The 15,338-nt window shown below is 47.7% G+C and overlaps 1 protein-coding gene across 1 annotated transcript in view; it reads left to right on the plus strand.

The window, feature by feature from the left end:
* Positions 1 to 15,338, plus strand: part of MAN2C1 (mannosidase alpha class 2C member 1) — a 362,406-nt gene that overhangs the window by 127,144 nt on the left and 219,924 nt on the right. The window contains exons 3-4 of the mRNA XM_086959311.1: positions 146 to 269; positions 7,704 to 7,774. Of these exons, the coding sequence (XP_086815437.1) occupies positions 146 to 269; positions 7,704 to 7,774 (195 nt within the window). The remainder of the gene's footprint in view (positions 1 to 145; positions 270 to 7,703; positions 7,775 to 15,338) is intronic.

The raw sequence follows: 15,338 nt of genomic DNA on the forward strand, positions 1-15,338 counted from the left end.
GTGTGTGTGTGTGTGTATATATATGTATATATTGTGTGTTTAATTCCTTCCAGTGGCTCATAAAAAAAACCTCTGTTAAGTGTCAAGCATCGATTTTTGCCTGTGAGCACCTTAACATTTCTCCTTTTCGGACTTTGTATTTCAGGTGGTGGACTTGCTGGTTTAAGGTGGAACTAACTATTCCCAAAGACTGGACAGAGAAGGAAATACATCTCTTGTGGGAAAGTGATGGCGAGGGATTGGTGTGGCGGGATGGGCTGCCTGTGCAGGTAATTCCAGTGTAGAACAGGATGTGCTTAACCTACAATTCTTGTTAATACAATCATGATGTTTCATAGGATGTACATTATCCACATGTAAATTCTATTGAGTTTGATATCATAGTATGTTCTGTTGTAATTTTGATGTTTCATAGCTTTGTAAGCAGCAGGTGTGAAAAAAAGAGCTAATTTAATAGTACAATGTGGTCTATTGGTGTGGTGAAACATGAGTTGTCTAAAATGATGCACACACAAGTACTTTACTTCTGGTGATTAGGCATTGATGGTGAGTCAGCAATGTTGCATATCATCTAAACCTTACAGGTATTATATTTTAGATATGAAATACATAGGTCCTGCTCTCTTGATGCAAAGACATATGCCCAAACATGGTGGTGATTTAAAACTAAGTAACAGCAAGAAGGTGATGGGTGGAATGCTTGAGTTCATCTAAGCCTCTGGCAATCACTATGGGCTGCATCCCAATCCATCATTTTTCACCCACCATGCCACCTTAGAAGTCAACGAGCTATGGCATCCCAATCAGGCGGGGTTTAGAGCCCAGCGTTCAACAGAATCGGCTCTACTGTACACGACAGATACCATTCGTACTGCCCTAGACCAAGGAAAGAAGGCCGTCCTGATTTTATTAGATCTGTCGGCGGCCTTCGACACGGTCTCCCATGCCATCCTATTAGATCGGCTAAAAACATCTGGTGTGAAGGGGACGGTACTAGAGTGGTTGGAAAATTACCTAAGGGACAGGAGACAGGTGGTAACCCTGGGGGAATTTACCTCCACGGAAAAACATCAGACGATAAGAGTACCCCAGGGGTCCAGCCTCAGTCCGACATTATTCAATGTCTACACTGCGCCCCTGATTAAACTAATATCATCCTTTGGCATAGGTGTAGTAGCATACGCCGATGATACTCAGTTAATACTGGTTACGGATAGAGACAACCAGTCATGGGAAGAAACATTCAAGGAATGTTTAACTGCCTCCTTCGATTGGATGCGGAAGAATCACCTAAAATGTAATACAGGAAAAACAGAGATCATCCCGCTAGGCCCTAATAATGACTTTATTCCCAGGCAATGGTGGCCAGAAAGGGCAGCAATACCGCCTCATACCACCATAGTTGCTCGGAACCTGGGGGTCACGTTTGATTCCAATCTTGCCTTCAAGCAGCAGGCAATAAAAGTGGCAGGAATGTGCTTTGGCTTAATTAAAAGCCTGAGGAAATTCTTTGATATACTCCCATTAGAGGCGAGGAAAACTGTTGCAGTAGCGCTGGTAACGTCGCGCTTAGATTATTGCAACAGTTTGTATGCTGGCACAAATAAAGAAGTAACTTACAGGCTTCAGCTAGTGCAAAGCGCCGCTGCCAGATAGGTGCTAAAATGGCCAAAAAGATAGTCAGCCTCAGGGGCATTAAAAGCTCTTCATTGGCTTCCCATTGTAAAAAGGATCCTGTTCAAAGTTCTGATTATAACATTTCGAGCAATGCACAAAATAGGACCACTATATCTACAGAAAAAATTCAAGAGATACTGCCCAACCAGAAGCCTACGATCATCAACTTCCAATACTTTGGTGGTTCCTAGGTTTCGTTTAAAAACCCGTGGAGGAAAGTCCCTGGCAGTACTGGGTGCAAAGGCTTGGAATACTCTGCCTCCTGCCCTGAGAACTCTGGATAAAGAAACCGAGTTCCGCAAAGAATTAAAAACTTGGATATTCAAACTGCAAGATAGCATGGCCAGAACTCTAGTTTGATGCATGCCTTTGTTTTTGGTCCAACTCTGAGCCACTTTGTCATCTGGTAATTTGCCGGAGGTAGCGCCTAGATGCTCCATTGGAGCGATTGATGCGCGATATAAATAAAATTTTACATTACATTACATTACCTTAGTTCGGACCCAGCATATGCAAGACTATCTTGACCCCGATCAAATGGGAGCAGTCCAGCCCGAACTGGTGGGCCAGGTCCTCTCTGAACTGGAACACAAGCAACCCAGGACCAGTTTCACCCTGATTTTGGCTGATCAGTGAGGTATAACTTGGTTGCAGTGTCACAGTAAGCATGTGACTTACCTCTGGGTAAACCAGCTGAACGTAAGGTGTCAGCTGCAACAACCACAAGGTGATGTATGTGATACTTAAATTATTCTGAGCCACTGGCAATCGCTGAGCCACTGGCAATCGCTGGGGCTGCATCCCAATCTATTGTTTTTCACCCATCATGACACCTCTGTTTAGACCCAGCTGCAAATCCGACTTGATCCTGCTCTAATGGGAGCAGTCCAGCCCAAAAGTATACTTTTGTATACATTACCTAAGCTAACTATAGCATACGCCCCCCGCAATGTACTTTCTTATGACCTCTCATATTACATCACTCATGACATGGTCAGTGACATCACTGTTGACAAAACTGATGACTTCCCAAAGGACATCACTGATGACATCATCCACAGAACCACTTAAGCACCCACTAACAACCTCATACAACCTCTCATACACCCACTCAACCACTCGCATACCTATTCACAGACCCATACAACCACTTACACAACCACTCACTCAGCCATAGAGCCACTCACACAGCCACTTTCCCATACAATCTGCCCCTGATTATAACTGAGGCTCTAAACTTTGGACAATATCTGGCCTCACAAAAAAACGGGGGCACATTCTATCTATCCACCAACAAGAAATACCAACACAGCGGTTTAAGAATAGCAGCTGCTGTGGAGCGACCCTCAGTCTAATGTCTGGGGATTAATTTGAACTACGAGAACAGAGACAGACCCATTACTGGATTAAACTCCCTGTCAGTAACGGGCAGAATTGGATTAGTGAAAATGGTGATACTACAAATTTCTTCACCTGTTTGTGAATATGCATATATTTCCTACTTAACGGTGTTTTAATGCCTTGCAATCAACTGGTGCATGTTCGGAAGAACCCGAGAGTGAAAGAAACACTCAGACCAGACTATTCTGAGGGGAACCCTGGAGGTTTCTGATTTTTAATTTTCATATTACAGCCATCATGCCCAGTTCTCTACACGTTTGGTGCCACCCCGACAAATGAAACCCCACATTGTGGTTGAAAAAGACATATGGGCACCGACCCCACTTTGCACGGCCTAACACATGCATACAGACATCTCGCGTAACACCATGGATCCAGTTGTGTGGCAAAACAAAGTATAATGACAGGGCAAGGTTGTATATACTCACCGCATACACCACTCACAGTACCCCAGCCTTCACCAGCAGTGGTGCCCAAGGCAAACAGGCAGCTAGCCAGACTCCACCACACAACAGGCATTTGCAATGCGAGTTTAAGCTATTGGCATTGTAAATGACGATGTGTTTTATTAATACATAAATAAAAAGCACTTTCATTTACAATGCCAATAGCTCACTCGCGTAAATGCGAGACCTATTGCATTGCACATGCTTGTTGTGAAATGGCAATGTTCCCTCCCCTCCTTGTCCAGTTGAACCACTCCCTCACTTTACCAACCTGAGGCTAACAGGAATACGTTTTAGGCCATGAAGTGCAATGGGAGGAAGTTTTAGGGGTTGTCCACAAATGCATTTTTACAAAACCGTGGAATGGTGTACCCACTAATGCCAGGAAAACGTCCATGCAACGGTGTGCCTTGTCTGATGCAATTGACCATTCCCTACATTGTCTAATGCAGGGGTCTCCAAACCGGTCCTGGAGGGCCGGATCCGTGCCAGATTTTTAAAATTACTACATGTATCTCAATGGGGATATCCCAAAAATCTGGCATGGATCCGGCCCTCCAGGACCGGTTTGGAGACCCCTGGTCTAATGGCTCGCGAGACGTGCATGATGAACCCTTGCCAGCCGATGACTGGAAACTGACCTCCAATCAGCAGGGCAGCAAGTTTCACAAGTGAAGAAATGGAAAAGCAAAGCATGTTCTCAGGTGTCTGTGAGCACACACGGGAAGGGATAAAACGCTGCCAGATAGTTCTCATCATACAACACCCTCCTTTCCATGTAAAATGAATTCATATTGAAATAATTTAAAACAAAAAAATGAATGATCTCATTTTTTTCACGGATTGACTGTTATATTCTCATCTCGCATAGTCTGCTATGTTAAGATTAGCTTTGGTAATTTTCAACTGCAGTGCTTTGCCAGGGTGTTAACTAGTACCACAGGAGCACTGATGCCTGCATGTGCTAAACCTGTGTTATTTTAACCATTAGTTCTCAGGTCGGGATGTTCAATGTGTGCATTCATTCAGCTTTCCCCTCCTGTGTGTGCTTGCAGACACCTGAGAGCATGCCTTGCTGTTGCAATCTCATCATCTGTGAAACTTGCAACCCTGCTGATTTGATGTCAGTTTCAAAGGGAGGGTCCCTCAGCCCTAACATGAGATTTGAGGCTGTCCCCAAGATCACATGCTGGGGCATAACATTGGCCCTGCAGCCCCCGCTGTGGGGGGGCAACCTCCAGGGGGCCACCTCAGCACACGCTGGGCTGGAGAGCTCAAGACTGAAACCGTAGGGGGCCCCTCCACGTACCCTGCAGGGGGGCTCCCTCAAGTTTCTTTACGCCTCTGACTCCCACAGCTACTCAGTCTTTGATATAGCCACTCAAACACCCCCTCACATACAGCCTCTCACACAGTCACTCACCCACCCACCGAAACAGCTACTCACACATCCACTCCATCACTAATATAGCCCCTCACAAACCCATAAAGCTACCCACACACCCAATTATTCACTGTAAAAGCACTTGCTCACCCACTCACCAGCCCATGCAGCTACTCAGACAGCCACTCACACACAGATTCAGACAGTCACACAGCCACTCAGATAACATATGTTAGAAATAGTATCACTCGGTAGTAGGAGAAAGTATATTAATTTAACTTCTGTAGTAGCTTAGTACATATGTTTAACACTCATAAACATTTAGAAAACACAATCACTGGATGATGTCAACAGTAATGTTATCTGTGATGCCACTGACCATCTCATGAGTGATGTAATATGTGAGGTCATAAGCAGTGCATTGCGGGGGCGTAAGTTATAGTTAACTAAGGTAACTTTAACGGCTGAATTTCCCTGGTTTTGTACAAGTGAAATCTGAACCTAACTATAACGTTGCTGTAACCTTATTTCCAGTGAATTTCTGAGATGTTTACTTTGTATTTCCTAACTGTAATTGGTAACCTTTGAGAGTTAGTGTGAGTGAGTTCATGAGTGTCTCAATGGGTGTGTGAGTGGGTGTGCGAGTGCCTTTGTGGGCCTAGGAGTGGCTGTATAAGTGTCTCACTGGGTCCGTGAGTGGGTGCATGAGTGTCTGAGTGGGCGCCTGAGTGAATGTCTGAGTGGGTTTTTGAGTGCCTTCACGTGTGTGTGTGTGTGTGTGTGTGTCAGTCTCAGTTAGTGCATCTGTGAGTGTGTGCATGAATGTATGAGTAAGTCTCAGTGGGTCTGCGAGTAGGTGTGGGTGTGTCGGAGTGGGTTTGCGAGTACCTCCATGAGTGTGTGAGTCAAACTGCGAGTGAGTGCATGAGTCTCTGAGTGTGTCTGTGAGTGAGTGAGCTATAGAACCTTTAAATATTTGGCACATTATTTCTTCCAAATGTGGTCTCCAGCGTTTACCTGTTCTATAAAAGGCATACAAGCTTTCCTGGATGCTGCTCTCCTCCTCATATCAGCAGCATGGTAATCATTCATGATGTGGTGGGGGCCCAGACCCCTTCACTTGTTGGTGCATGCATCATGTACTCAGGAGCCATTCTTTCTCTCCCTCTCTCTCCCCATATGATGTGTAGTGAATGTCCCCGAAAATCACTGTTGGTTGTTGTAGGGGAATAGTTTAAGCCAAGTATAAGAATCTAGGGAGGGTTTTTATTTTAACAGCAGTGATTCCCCCTAGTCAGGAAAGACCTACATTATGCCACTTCTGCAATTCTGATCTAAGGGAACGCAGGAGGTCTGCATAATTAACACAGGACATTTCACCCACTGAGTAGATACATCCCTATCTCATACCTAGAGGTCAAGATATTCTACTCAGTGGGTGAAATGTCCTGTGTTAATTATGCAGACCTCTTGCGTTCCCTTGGATCAGAAGTGGCATAATGTAGGTCTTTCCTGGCTAGGGGGAATCACTGCTGTTAAAATAAAATCCCTCCCTAGATTCTTATACTTACCACTCCAACAACGAATGCCTGACCACGAAGGCTAAACCACGACCAAAGCCAAACCACTATGTATTTAACAACGATTCACTAAACCACGAAAAGTACTTAATTTCTATGTTACCCGAATCAACCACTACGTTCAAATGAACACGAGATTGAAACATGAAAAAAATGTATTTAAATAAAACAACACTTCTTATCTAAACTATTTATAGTGAGGAAACTTTAAATTTACAATCAAATAATCATTTTCTTAAAATACAGACGAACTTACAGAGACAGTAATGTTCGGCAAAAAACTATTACATATAATTACATCTTATTTCTCACAAAAAATAAAATTATATAAAAACGGATTCCAGAACATATTTTCATTGTTTTAAATAATTGACTCATATAAAACATACAATTAACGTTCAACCACCCCTTTGTGACCATTTCAACTGTGAAAACCAGAGAGGAACAGTCCCATCGAGCACAGTTCCAAATCGCATAATTGAAAAACAAACCTACAGTGCCATCTACAGACCTAACAATTTTAACTTATACAAAGTCTATTATAACCGTAGCGTAATTAAAATAAGGAAATGTATAATCAATTAAAAAATATATATATATATTTGTAACTTTTGTATTTAATTATTGACACTTACCTCTGGTTTTGGAGGTCGTGGTTTCAGCTATAGTAGTTTTTAAGGAGGTCGTGGTTCAGGCACAGGTCGTTGTTTGGGAGTCGATGTCAAGCCTACTCGTTGTTAGGGATTGGTTATTAAGGTGGTTTCCCTCTGTCACATTGTCACAAGCCACACTGACCGTGTGTGCAGCAAGCAGGTCTGGTTCCCTCTGCTGCCACTCAGTGTGGCATATGTTCTTCCTTGGGGGAACTGTGTACCACTGCTTTACCTGTTGTTAAGTGTGGGGCAATCCTTCCCTAGCGGTATTGTATTGTATTTTACATGTGTATATCTCTTCACACCCCTGACGAGGCGGGCATCCATTCGGGATGAATGTTTAGAAGGGGGTTTAATGTATTGTTTCCTGTGTGGGAAATGTTGGTTGAGATACCTCTGATCCTGTTTTTTTGTGCATTATGAAAGATCACACCTCTGATTCCAATGAATTCTGTATTATTTCGCACCATAAAGTAGGTGCTCCTCTTTTAGAAATCGACATCGTTTTTTTTTATTAGGAGTGTAATAACACACAGTTGAGTCTTTTGTGCTCTAAATGCAGGGTTTGGCGAAAGATGGAGAGAAGACCAGCTATATCCTGACAGACAGCCTGAAGGAGGAGGATCCTCATAGGTGAGGCCCAAGTTATAACTATTAAGACAAATGCAACCTAGTTTGCAGGCAGCTGGGAAGGAATTTGGGCAAGAAGTTCCTATATCCATAGCTGACCTAGTTGGGCCTGGGGCCTCAGGCCGCAATGATTTGCTAAAAAGGTCGCCAACAATAGCTTTTACAGTTTAATGAGCAATGAAAGGATATTACTGGCACTGTACCATTTTGATCATGTCCACTTCTGCAACTATCAAGAAGCACTATCCATAGATGGGATATGCTCATCAAATGTAAATGAAATACTTTAGACAGAACATTGCACACACATTTAATACAGTCCCTATACACCATATATAGTTGGGTTTCACTGTGCTCACATCAATTCTTTCCTCCCAGGCACACCTTGCACTATTGCATAGTAGCACACATTAAGACAGATTTGCTGTATCCAACACAGCCCTAATATTTCCTTAATTGTCTATTATGGAACCGAGCAACTTCACCACCAGTTGTAGATATGTGCATATACCTTTGGCGTGTACTGGGCACGACTGCCATTCTGTAAGATGCACAAGCCGTTCGATAAAGGCCCTTGGTCTCAGGCATCAAGCACCAAAAACAATCGACAACATCTCATTAAAAATGGCACATTTAGCCAGCATAGGAACATACTCATTCATGTTACTGGTGGTCATTTTCAGAAGCTCAAAGAGGCTCTGGTCTGCATTCCTCGGGTATTCACTGCAGGCTACTGAACGTAATGCACAAGAACACCGATTGCTGATTGGGCGATAAGCAAATGTAAAAAAAAACATAAGATAATTATATCCTGTCGTTGCTGGATCCAAAACATTGTTACTTGTATATCCGAAAAACACAAGTCAGAAATTAGTACCTCTTCTTAAACCTGTGTTAATTGCAATCTCTTATAGCATGCATGTGGGCTTGGAGGGAAGTGAATTATTATCTGTACATCATGTGAAAGGCAATGTGATAGTGCTAAGTGCCCCTTAAGGTGTTACATCCGACTATTTAGAGAGCACTAACATCGTTATTACAGTTTACAGAGCGCAGAAATGTGCTAAGGAATTCATGTACACTCCCCTCGCCTTCTAAGACTCCAAGAACAAGGTTGCTGGATGTACATTAATAAAAGCAGTCTGCCACCCAGGAGCGTGGGAACACCTCCTGCTACTCGACTCTTGTTAAACAAGTCATAGAATACTTTTGAATACTGTTGCAAGAACTGCATTCACAAAAAGAAGGACATCCTCGGGATATTGATGACATTCGAGTGGTACACATGACTGAGAAGCAAACCTTCCTTGCATTTTTAAACTCGCAAAAGACCCGGAAAGCACGAATGTCGATTGGTTACTGGAGGTTGAAGATTGCCTCTTTGAACCTTGGAATCCACACTACCCCCATGACACTGGTGAAGGAAGTATATATACTGTCTAAGTGTCCTGAGAAATGAGGACTAGCCTTTATATGCCCGGCAGTTGGAGACTGTCGCCCCTTGACACTAGTGAAAGTGACTACCGCCAAAGGCCAGCCACTTGATGCTAGTAAATATCTGCCACCTTGGCGAGGTTCTCTCCTTTGAATATCAGAATGCTAACCTAGACGCTAGGCAAATAGATGGCTCTTATGCTGGTGAAAGTTACCAGATCCTCTTTTCCTTCTAATGGTGAGTGTTGCTTCAGTATACCTCAATTTATGTACAGCCTGGTTAACGGACAAAGGGCCAGATGCATAAAGAAACCGTTTTGCAATTTCCTAATTGTGAATCTTTGCGATTCGCAATTTGGAAATCACAAAACCGAATGCATGAAAGTGTGCAGAAGACTTTTAGCGATTCCTAGGGGATCACAAATGGTCTACCTCATGAATATTAATGAGGTAGGTCGCAATTTGCTACCCCTTATGAATCTCAAAATTCCCAGGGATGGTGGCCTGCGGGGCTCAACAGACCACCATTTCTGTGATTGCTTTTAAATAAAGCATTTTTTTTAAATGCAGCCCGTTTTCTTTAAAAGAAAACAGGATTCGTTTCAAAAGCAAAAATGAAAAGTTTTCTTTTAATTTTTTCGAGCAGGCCACTGACGGGTCTTAAAAATGATATCCGATAGACTACTAGCCGCAGATTCCTTCACGTGGGACTGGACCCGGAAAACTTTTTGCCACAGCATCCCTGCGCGCCGGGGGGGGGAGGGGGGCAGCATAACGCTACTCCGCCCAGGCATTGTCCGCTTATGTGACGTCAGCGAGGTCACATAGGTCCCACCCGGCGCACCTACGTCAGTTTTTTTCCTTTTCCGCGTGCAATGTGGATCTGGTTCGTGCTCTGGGCCTGTTTAGACCTTTTCCCTTTATGCAATTGCGTATGTGTGGGGACAGTGTGCGAATGCCTTCGGCCTTTAAGAAGTGCTAGTCTTGTGGACGCCTGATGTCGGCGACGCACCCTCACCCCATCTGCATGTGGTGTTTGGGGGAACACCACAACTCCACCAATTGTGAGGCGTTCCAGCAGATGAAACCGAAGTCCCGGCGGGAGCGCCGGAGGAAACTCTCTATCGGCCCGCTTGTCCAGGTCGGCGGCATCACCCCGCGGAGGGTTCTCAAACCTGCTACTTCTCTCGTCGACATCGTCCCTCTCCGAGGTCACAGGAGCGTCGCTCACCTGTCGGTAAGTGTCGCAGTTTGTCCCCACGGGCCGGGTCCTGCCCTGTTGGGGGCACGGTCTCTAAATGGGTGGTGTGGCCCCGTGTGTCGTTCCCCTATCCGCTGTTTCCGAGTGTGGGGGCGACTAGAGCCGAGATGGAGACATATGCGGTGGCTCTGCAGGCCTCACTGGCTTCTCCTCCTCCTCCTTCCCCTCCTGGGATATCAGCGGAACCCTGCAGTGTGCGGGGCCCTCGGTGGTGTCGCCGGCGGCTCTGGCGCCGATTGGCTCGGATCCAGGTTTGGAGGATGTGGTGCCGTTGGGGTGCGGCCTTCGAGGGTCCCTCCTTCAGACCACGGCGCCTCTGCTATACTGCAAACTCCCACGGGAGTTCCTGTGGTGTTGCGGAAGGTCGCCGGGGCTCGGGTCACACCCCCGATTCCCTCTCGGTCCTCTGGACAGGCAGCAATCATGTCTGAGGTGACGCCGCTTCGGCGGCTCCTCGCGACGCCACAGGGTTCAGCGGAGGGCCCTCTTATCCCATCATGCTTTGCGGCTGGCGGGGGACTCCCTGTCCCTCCCCGGGTCCCTCTCGTTCCTCATGCAGGCTGCTTCCTCGTCGGAGGTCAGGCCGGCGCCTTTCCGGCGCCACTCCTTCGCCGCACTGGCTCCGGCCCAGCCCCGGTCTTCTGCACCGAGCACTGTGGTGGAGGTCGTTCCGGCGTCTCCCCTGGTGTCGTACGACGAAGTCCTGTCTCAGATTGCGGACTCTACGGCACCGGGACGGCGTTGGGTCATTGACTCGTCCTCAGATGCCTCTTCTCCAGAGGTTCGACGCTTGTTGGTGTCATCCTCCCCGGAGACGGGCCGATGCTTCGCGGCTTTTTCCCCAGTGTCGTCTAAAGGTGGCTCCACGCTGTCTCTGCGGCCGCGGGCTTCGCCAGAGGAGCAGCTGATCCCCCTACTCCTCGGTCCCTCTTCCTTCGTTCCGGACCTTGCCCTTTCTCCTTCCGGTTGGCTTGGGGGATGGCCGTCTTAGCTTGCAGCCTTCTCCTACCGTGTAGCTGCTTTCCCCTTTGTGGGGCCCTACGGAGGCGAGTGCAGCCTTCACTCGCGCTGTTTCCACGGCATTGGGAATTTTGCACATGGGTGATCCAGTTGCCCAGTTCCACCCCTGATCACCTTCTGGAGGTTCTCCATCAGGGCTCTGGTGGTAGGGAGCTGCTGCTTCCCTTCGAGGGTTCACTCCATTCTTCTCTCTTGGGGACTTGGGGCCGTCCCGCCACGGGGGCCCGGTGCCCCAACACCTCCTGCATCCGGTGCCGCGTGATCCGGTGTGTCTTTCCCTCCACCCCTCTACCAGAGGCCCACTTTTGCAGAATGCCTTTCGCTCTCTGCCGCCGCTGTTGTCTCCCCGTCACAGGAGGCACTGCTGGCTGGAATCCTGGGGGCGCAATATGTTCACCTCAACCAATGCGGCTCTGTGGGCCCTTAACACACTGTGTATTTTGGCTAGGGCCACCTCGTGCTTGTGGGACTGGGCGGAGTCCCTTATGTCTGCCGCTTCTCAGGAGGGTGCCTGTGTTGATTTGATAGAATAAAAAACAATATCCCAACTGGTAATATTAATGTAGACAATTAAGCATGTATGCAACAAGCTTTACAAGTGAGGAATAAAGGAGACTTCGATTTAATAAAGTTTAGGTTGTTAATTGTCATGTATTTCAAGGATAAAAAAACAAGTTTATACAGTATAAGGCAGCACTGTATAGGAGAAATCATATGACAACCTGAATGCACTTGGTGCTAAAGTGTGTATAAGTGAAAAAAACGTAGCGACGCAAGTGACAAGGTGAACAGCGGTGGAGGCGCAAGGTGAACAGTTGTGACGATATTATACAGTGGATGGCTCAAAGAATGGTAATGATTGAAGAGACTTTGAAGGACAATTTGCTGATTTTGTTTTGAGCCAGAGAAGAGAGAGCGCCTAGTATTGAGCTGCGAAGTCGACGGCGTTTTGATCCTCGTCAATTGGGATAGTCTTCAGGACTAGGGTGTCTGGTTTAGAGTGTGCAGAGGATCGGTTAGATGTAGAGGTGGGATCCTTGGCGCGGACGCAGCGAGCCGTCATCTGGGGAAGCTGGATTGAAGGTAAACTGAGCGCCTGCAAGAGACGTCTCCACGGAGGGTTTCCGGGGTGGTAGCCCTCAGGGTGGAGCAGATCCTGAATGAATCAGGGATTGAAGGTAAACGGAGCGCCTGCAAGAGACGTCTCCACTGATGTTTTTCGGGTTGGTAACCATCAGGGGGGAGCAGATCCTGAATGAATCTGGGATTCTGCTCGGGAAACAATCCTCTGGCTGGTTGCGGCAGTCAGTGTGTTGATTTGAGGCACAATGTGTTGGATGGCCGGGAGCTGGCGGTGTTTATTCTTTGCTCCGCTCTGGACATCTCGGAGGTGCTGGGTCGTGCCATGGCATCTTCGGTTGCCCTTCGTCGCCATGCCTGGCTTCGAGACAGTGTGTTCCCGGAGAACGTTCGGGAACGGTTGGTGAACCTTCCTTTCGATGGTGCTCTCTTGTTTCACGCCCCTGCGGACTCTGCCATTCAGAGGTTGTTGGCGTGGCTTCGTCTTCCACCTCCTCCTCCTCCTCCTCTTTCTCCCCCTCAGTGACCTGTGAGTTGATCTGGTTCTTGGAGGTGTTCTTCCGTTGGGGCGGGTCGCCCCAGTTGTGTGTTCTGTGTGCTTCGTGACCACTTGAGTCCTCCTTGTTGGGACTGTGGTTCTGTTGGCTCCTGGCCGGCCCTTCTTCTTCACTGTTTGTTTTTGCTTTGGGTTTCTACACCATGGTGTCCATGAGGTTAGGCCTTCTGTTTTTCTCTTTGACTGCTTGACAAGCCTTCTGCAGGTTTTTCACAGGTACTTTCTGTTGTCCTCCGCTGCAGAAGTTTTTCCTTAGAGGTTCCCATGTCTTGGGACGTAACGTGCCCTATGTGGGGCAGTGGTAGCTGTTGTATAACTCTATTATGCGCTGGGGAGTTGTGATCGCCTTCGGGCCTCTGTTCTCTGTGGCGTTAAGGCATGTTGCAGTTGCAATCCTCTTGCTGATGGCTTGGGTTGGCTTGAGCTGTGCACCGGGGTGTCCTTCTCCGGGGTCACTGCACTGTTCGCCTGGTCTGGCCTGCTGTCTGCGGCCGGGTGTCTTGGCTCTGCCAGGTTCCACTTCTTTTTGGGCTGTGGGTGCAGACTCCTCCCTGGAGTGCGTCCGGACCCTTCTCGCCTTCTTGCTCTTAGTCTTCGGCTGGCGTCTGGCTTGCCCTGAGTGCATCCTTCCGCTGTGCTCTTGGCATCTGGCTTCACTTTCTAGTGCTGACCTACTGTTTTTCTGCACCACTGTGCCTTCCGGGCAATTTGGTGGGACAGTCATCCTTGCTTTGTCCGCTCCTTCAAGTGGGCCTTGCTCTCAGTTCTACCTCTCCTCCCTGTGGGATGCGATGGTCCCTGAGTCTTGTTCCTTTTCGGGTGCAGTCTGTCCCTGCGGGGTGCTGGACGGTTCTTCCTGGGTGACCTTGAGCTCCCCCTTTAGGCTTCCACCTGCTTATTGCGGACGGCGCCGTTCTGGTCTTTGCCTTCTGGCTGGGTTAGGCTCGGCTACCCTGTTCACGAGGTGTGTTTCCGGTGGTGGGAGGCTTGCCTTTGCTCTGCCTCTTCTCCTTGGAATCTCTAGGTTGCTCTTCTCTTTCCGTGCTGCTTTTCCTTGTCTTGGCCTGGGAAGAGGTTTTGTCGCCTCGTATGGGCGTGGGGTGCTTTGGCCTCCTTTCGCCTTCCCTTGTTTCCTCCGCTGTGTGAGGACAGACTACCTCTTCTCTTCTTTTCCCCGCATCGCCTTCAGGGTTGGTGGTCTTCTGCTTACGGGGGTTCCCCTTGCCTGGGGGACGGGGCTCCTCATCCTGTCTTTGGTACTCGGCCCCTGTGGGACCCTCTGTTATGACAAGGCTGGTAGGGTCCTCTCGCAGACCCTCCTTTCCACTGGGTATGGCTAGGGTATCTATTCTATGTGAAGGAATCTGCGGGTAGTAGTCTCTGTCAGATGTAAGAGTTAAGGCTTACTCTGTAACGATGTATCTGGTAGAGACGATTCTAGCTCCAGATTCCTTCACGGCCCGCCCTTCCTCCCAGTTCTGCGTGGACTTTTGGGTTGGTCTTCTGCACTCACCTCCCTGTGGGGAGCTGTGCCTTCCATGCGCACATTCTTTCCCTCTTTCTGACAGGAGGTTTGTTCTGTTTATTTGTTCCTTTTCCTCCCCTTTTGGCATATTGGAGGATAGGTTAATAGGCACTTCGGTTTCTGTATGCTCTGGTTGCTCCAGGTTGGAGCCTACCTTTCACCCCCACCCCCTTTGTTACTAGGGTTCTGGGCCCTCTGCTATCCTCTAGGTTGGGGTCTTTTGGCCGTGCCTCTGCCCTTTGTTCCTTATGAGGGTTGTCACACTCTGTGATGGGGCTGTCGTGTGGTTTTGCCGTTCCTGGTTTGTCCCGGGCTGATTCCCCTTCATTGTAATTGTTTGGGGTTGTGGTCCTGTTATATGTTTTCATGACACTTTTTCATGTATTCTTGACTCGGGTGGGGGGTGGGGGGGCGCCTATCTTTGTGCTGGCAGGGTTGCTGTTCAAGGCTATGCTCTGTTCTTTATTCTTTTCCCTGCCTGGGGTACTGCAGTGTCTGGCACTGCTCTTTATGGTATTGTTCACCACCATTCCTTTTTTCTTTCCCACACTGTTCCTATACTCTCACAGTTTTGTCTGATGGCTCCGCGTTGTGGCGCGGAAAAGTTCTCAGAAGAAAACTGACGTAGGTGCGCGGGATGGGACTTATGTGACCTCGCTGACGTCACGTACGCAAACATAGCCTGGGCGGA

The sequence above is a fragment of the Lissotriton vulgaris genome, chromosome 2_2 (genome assembly GCF_964263255.1).
Source record: "Lissotriton vulgaris chromosome 2_2, aLisVul1.2, whole genome shotgun sequence".
In the NCBI taxonomy this organism is placed as follows: Eukaryota; Metazoa; Chordata; class Amphibia; order Caudata; family Salamandridae; genus Lissotriton; species Lissotriton vulgaris.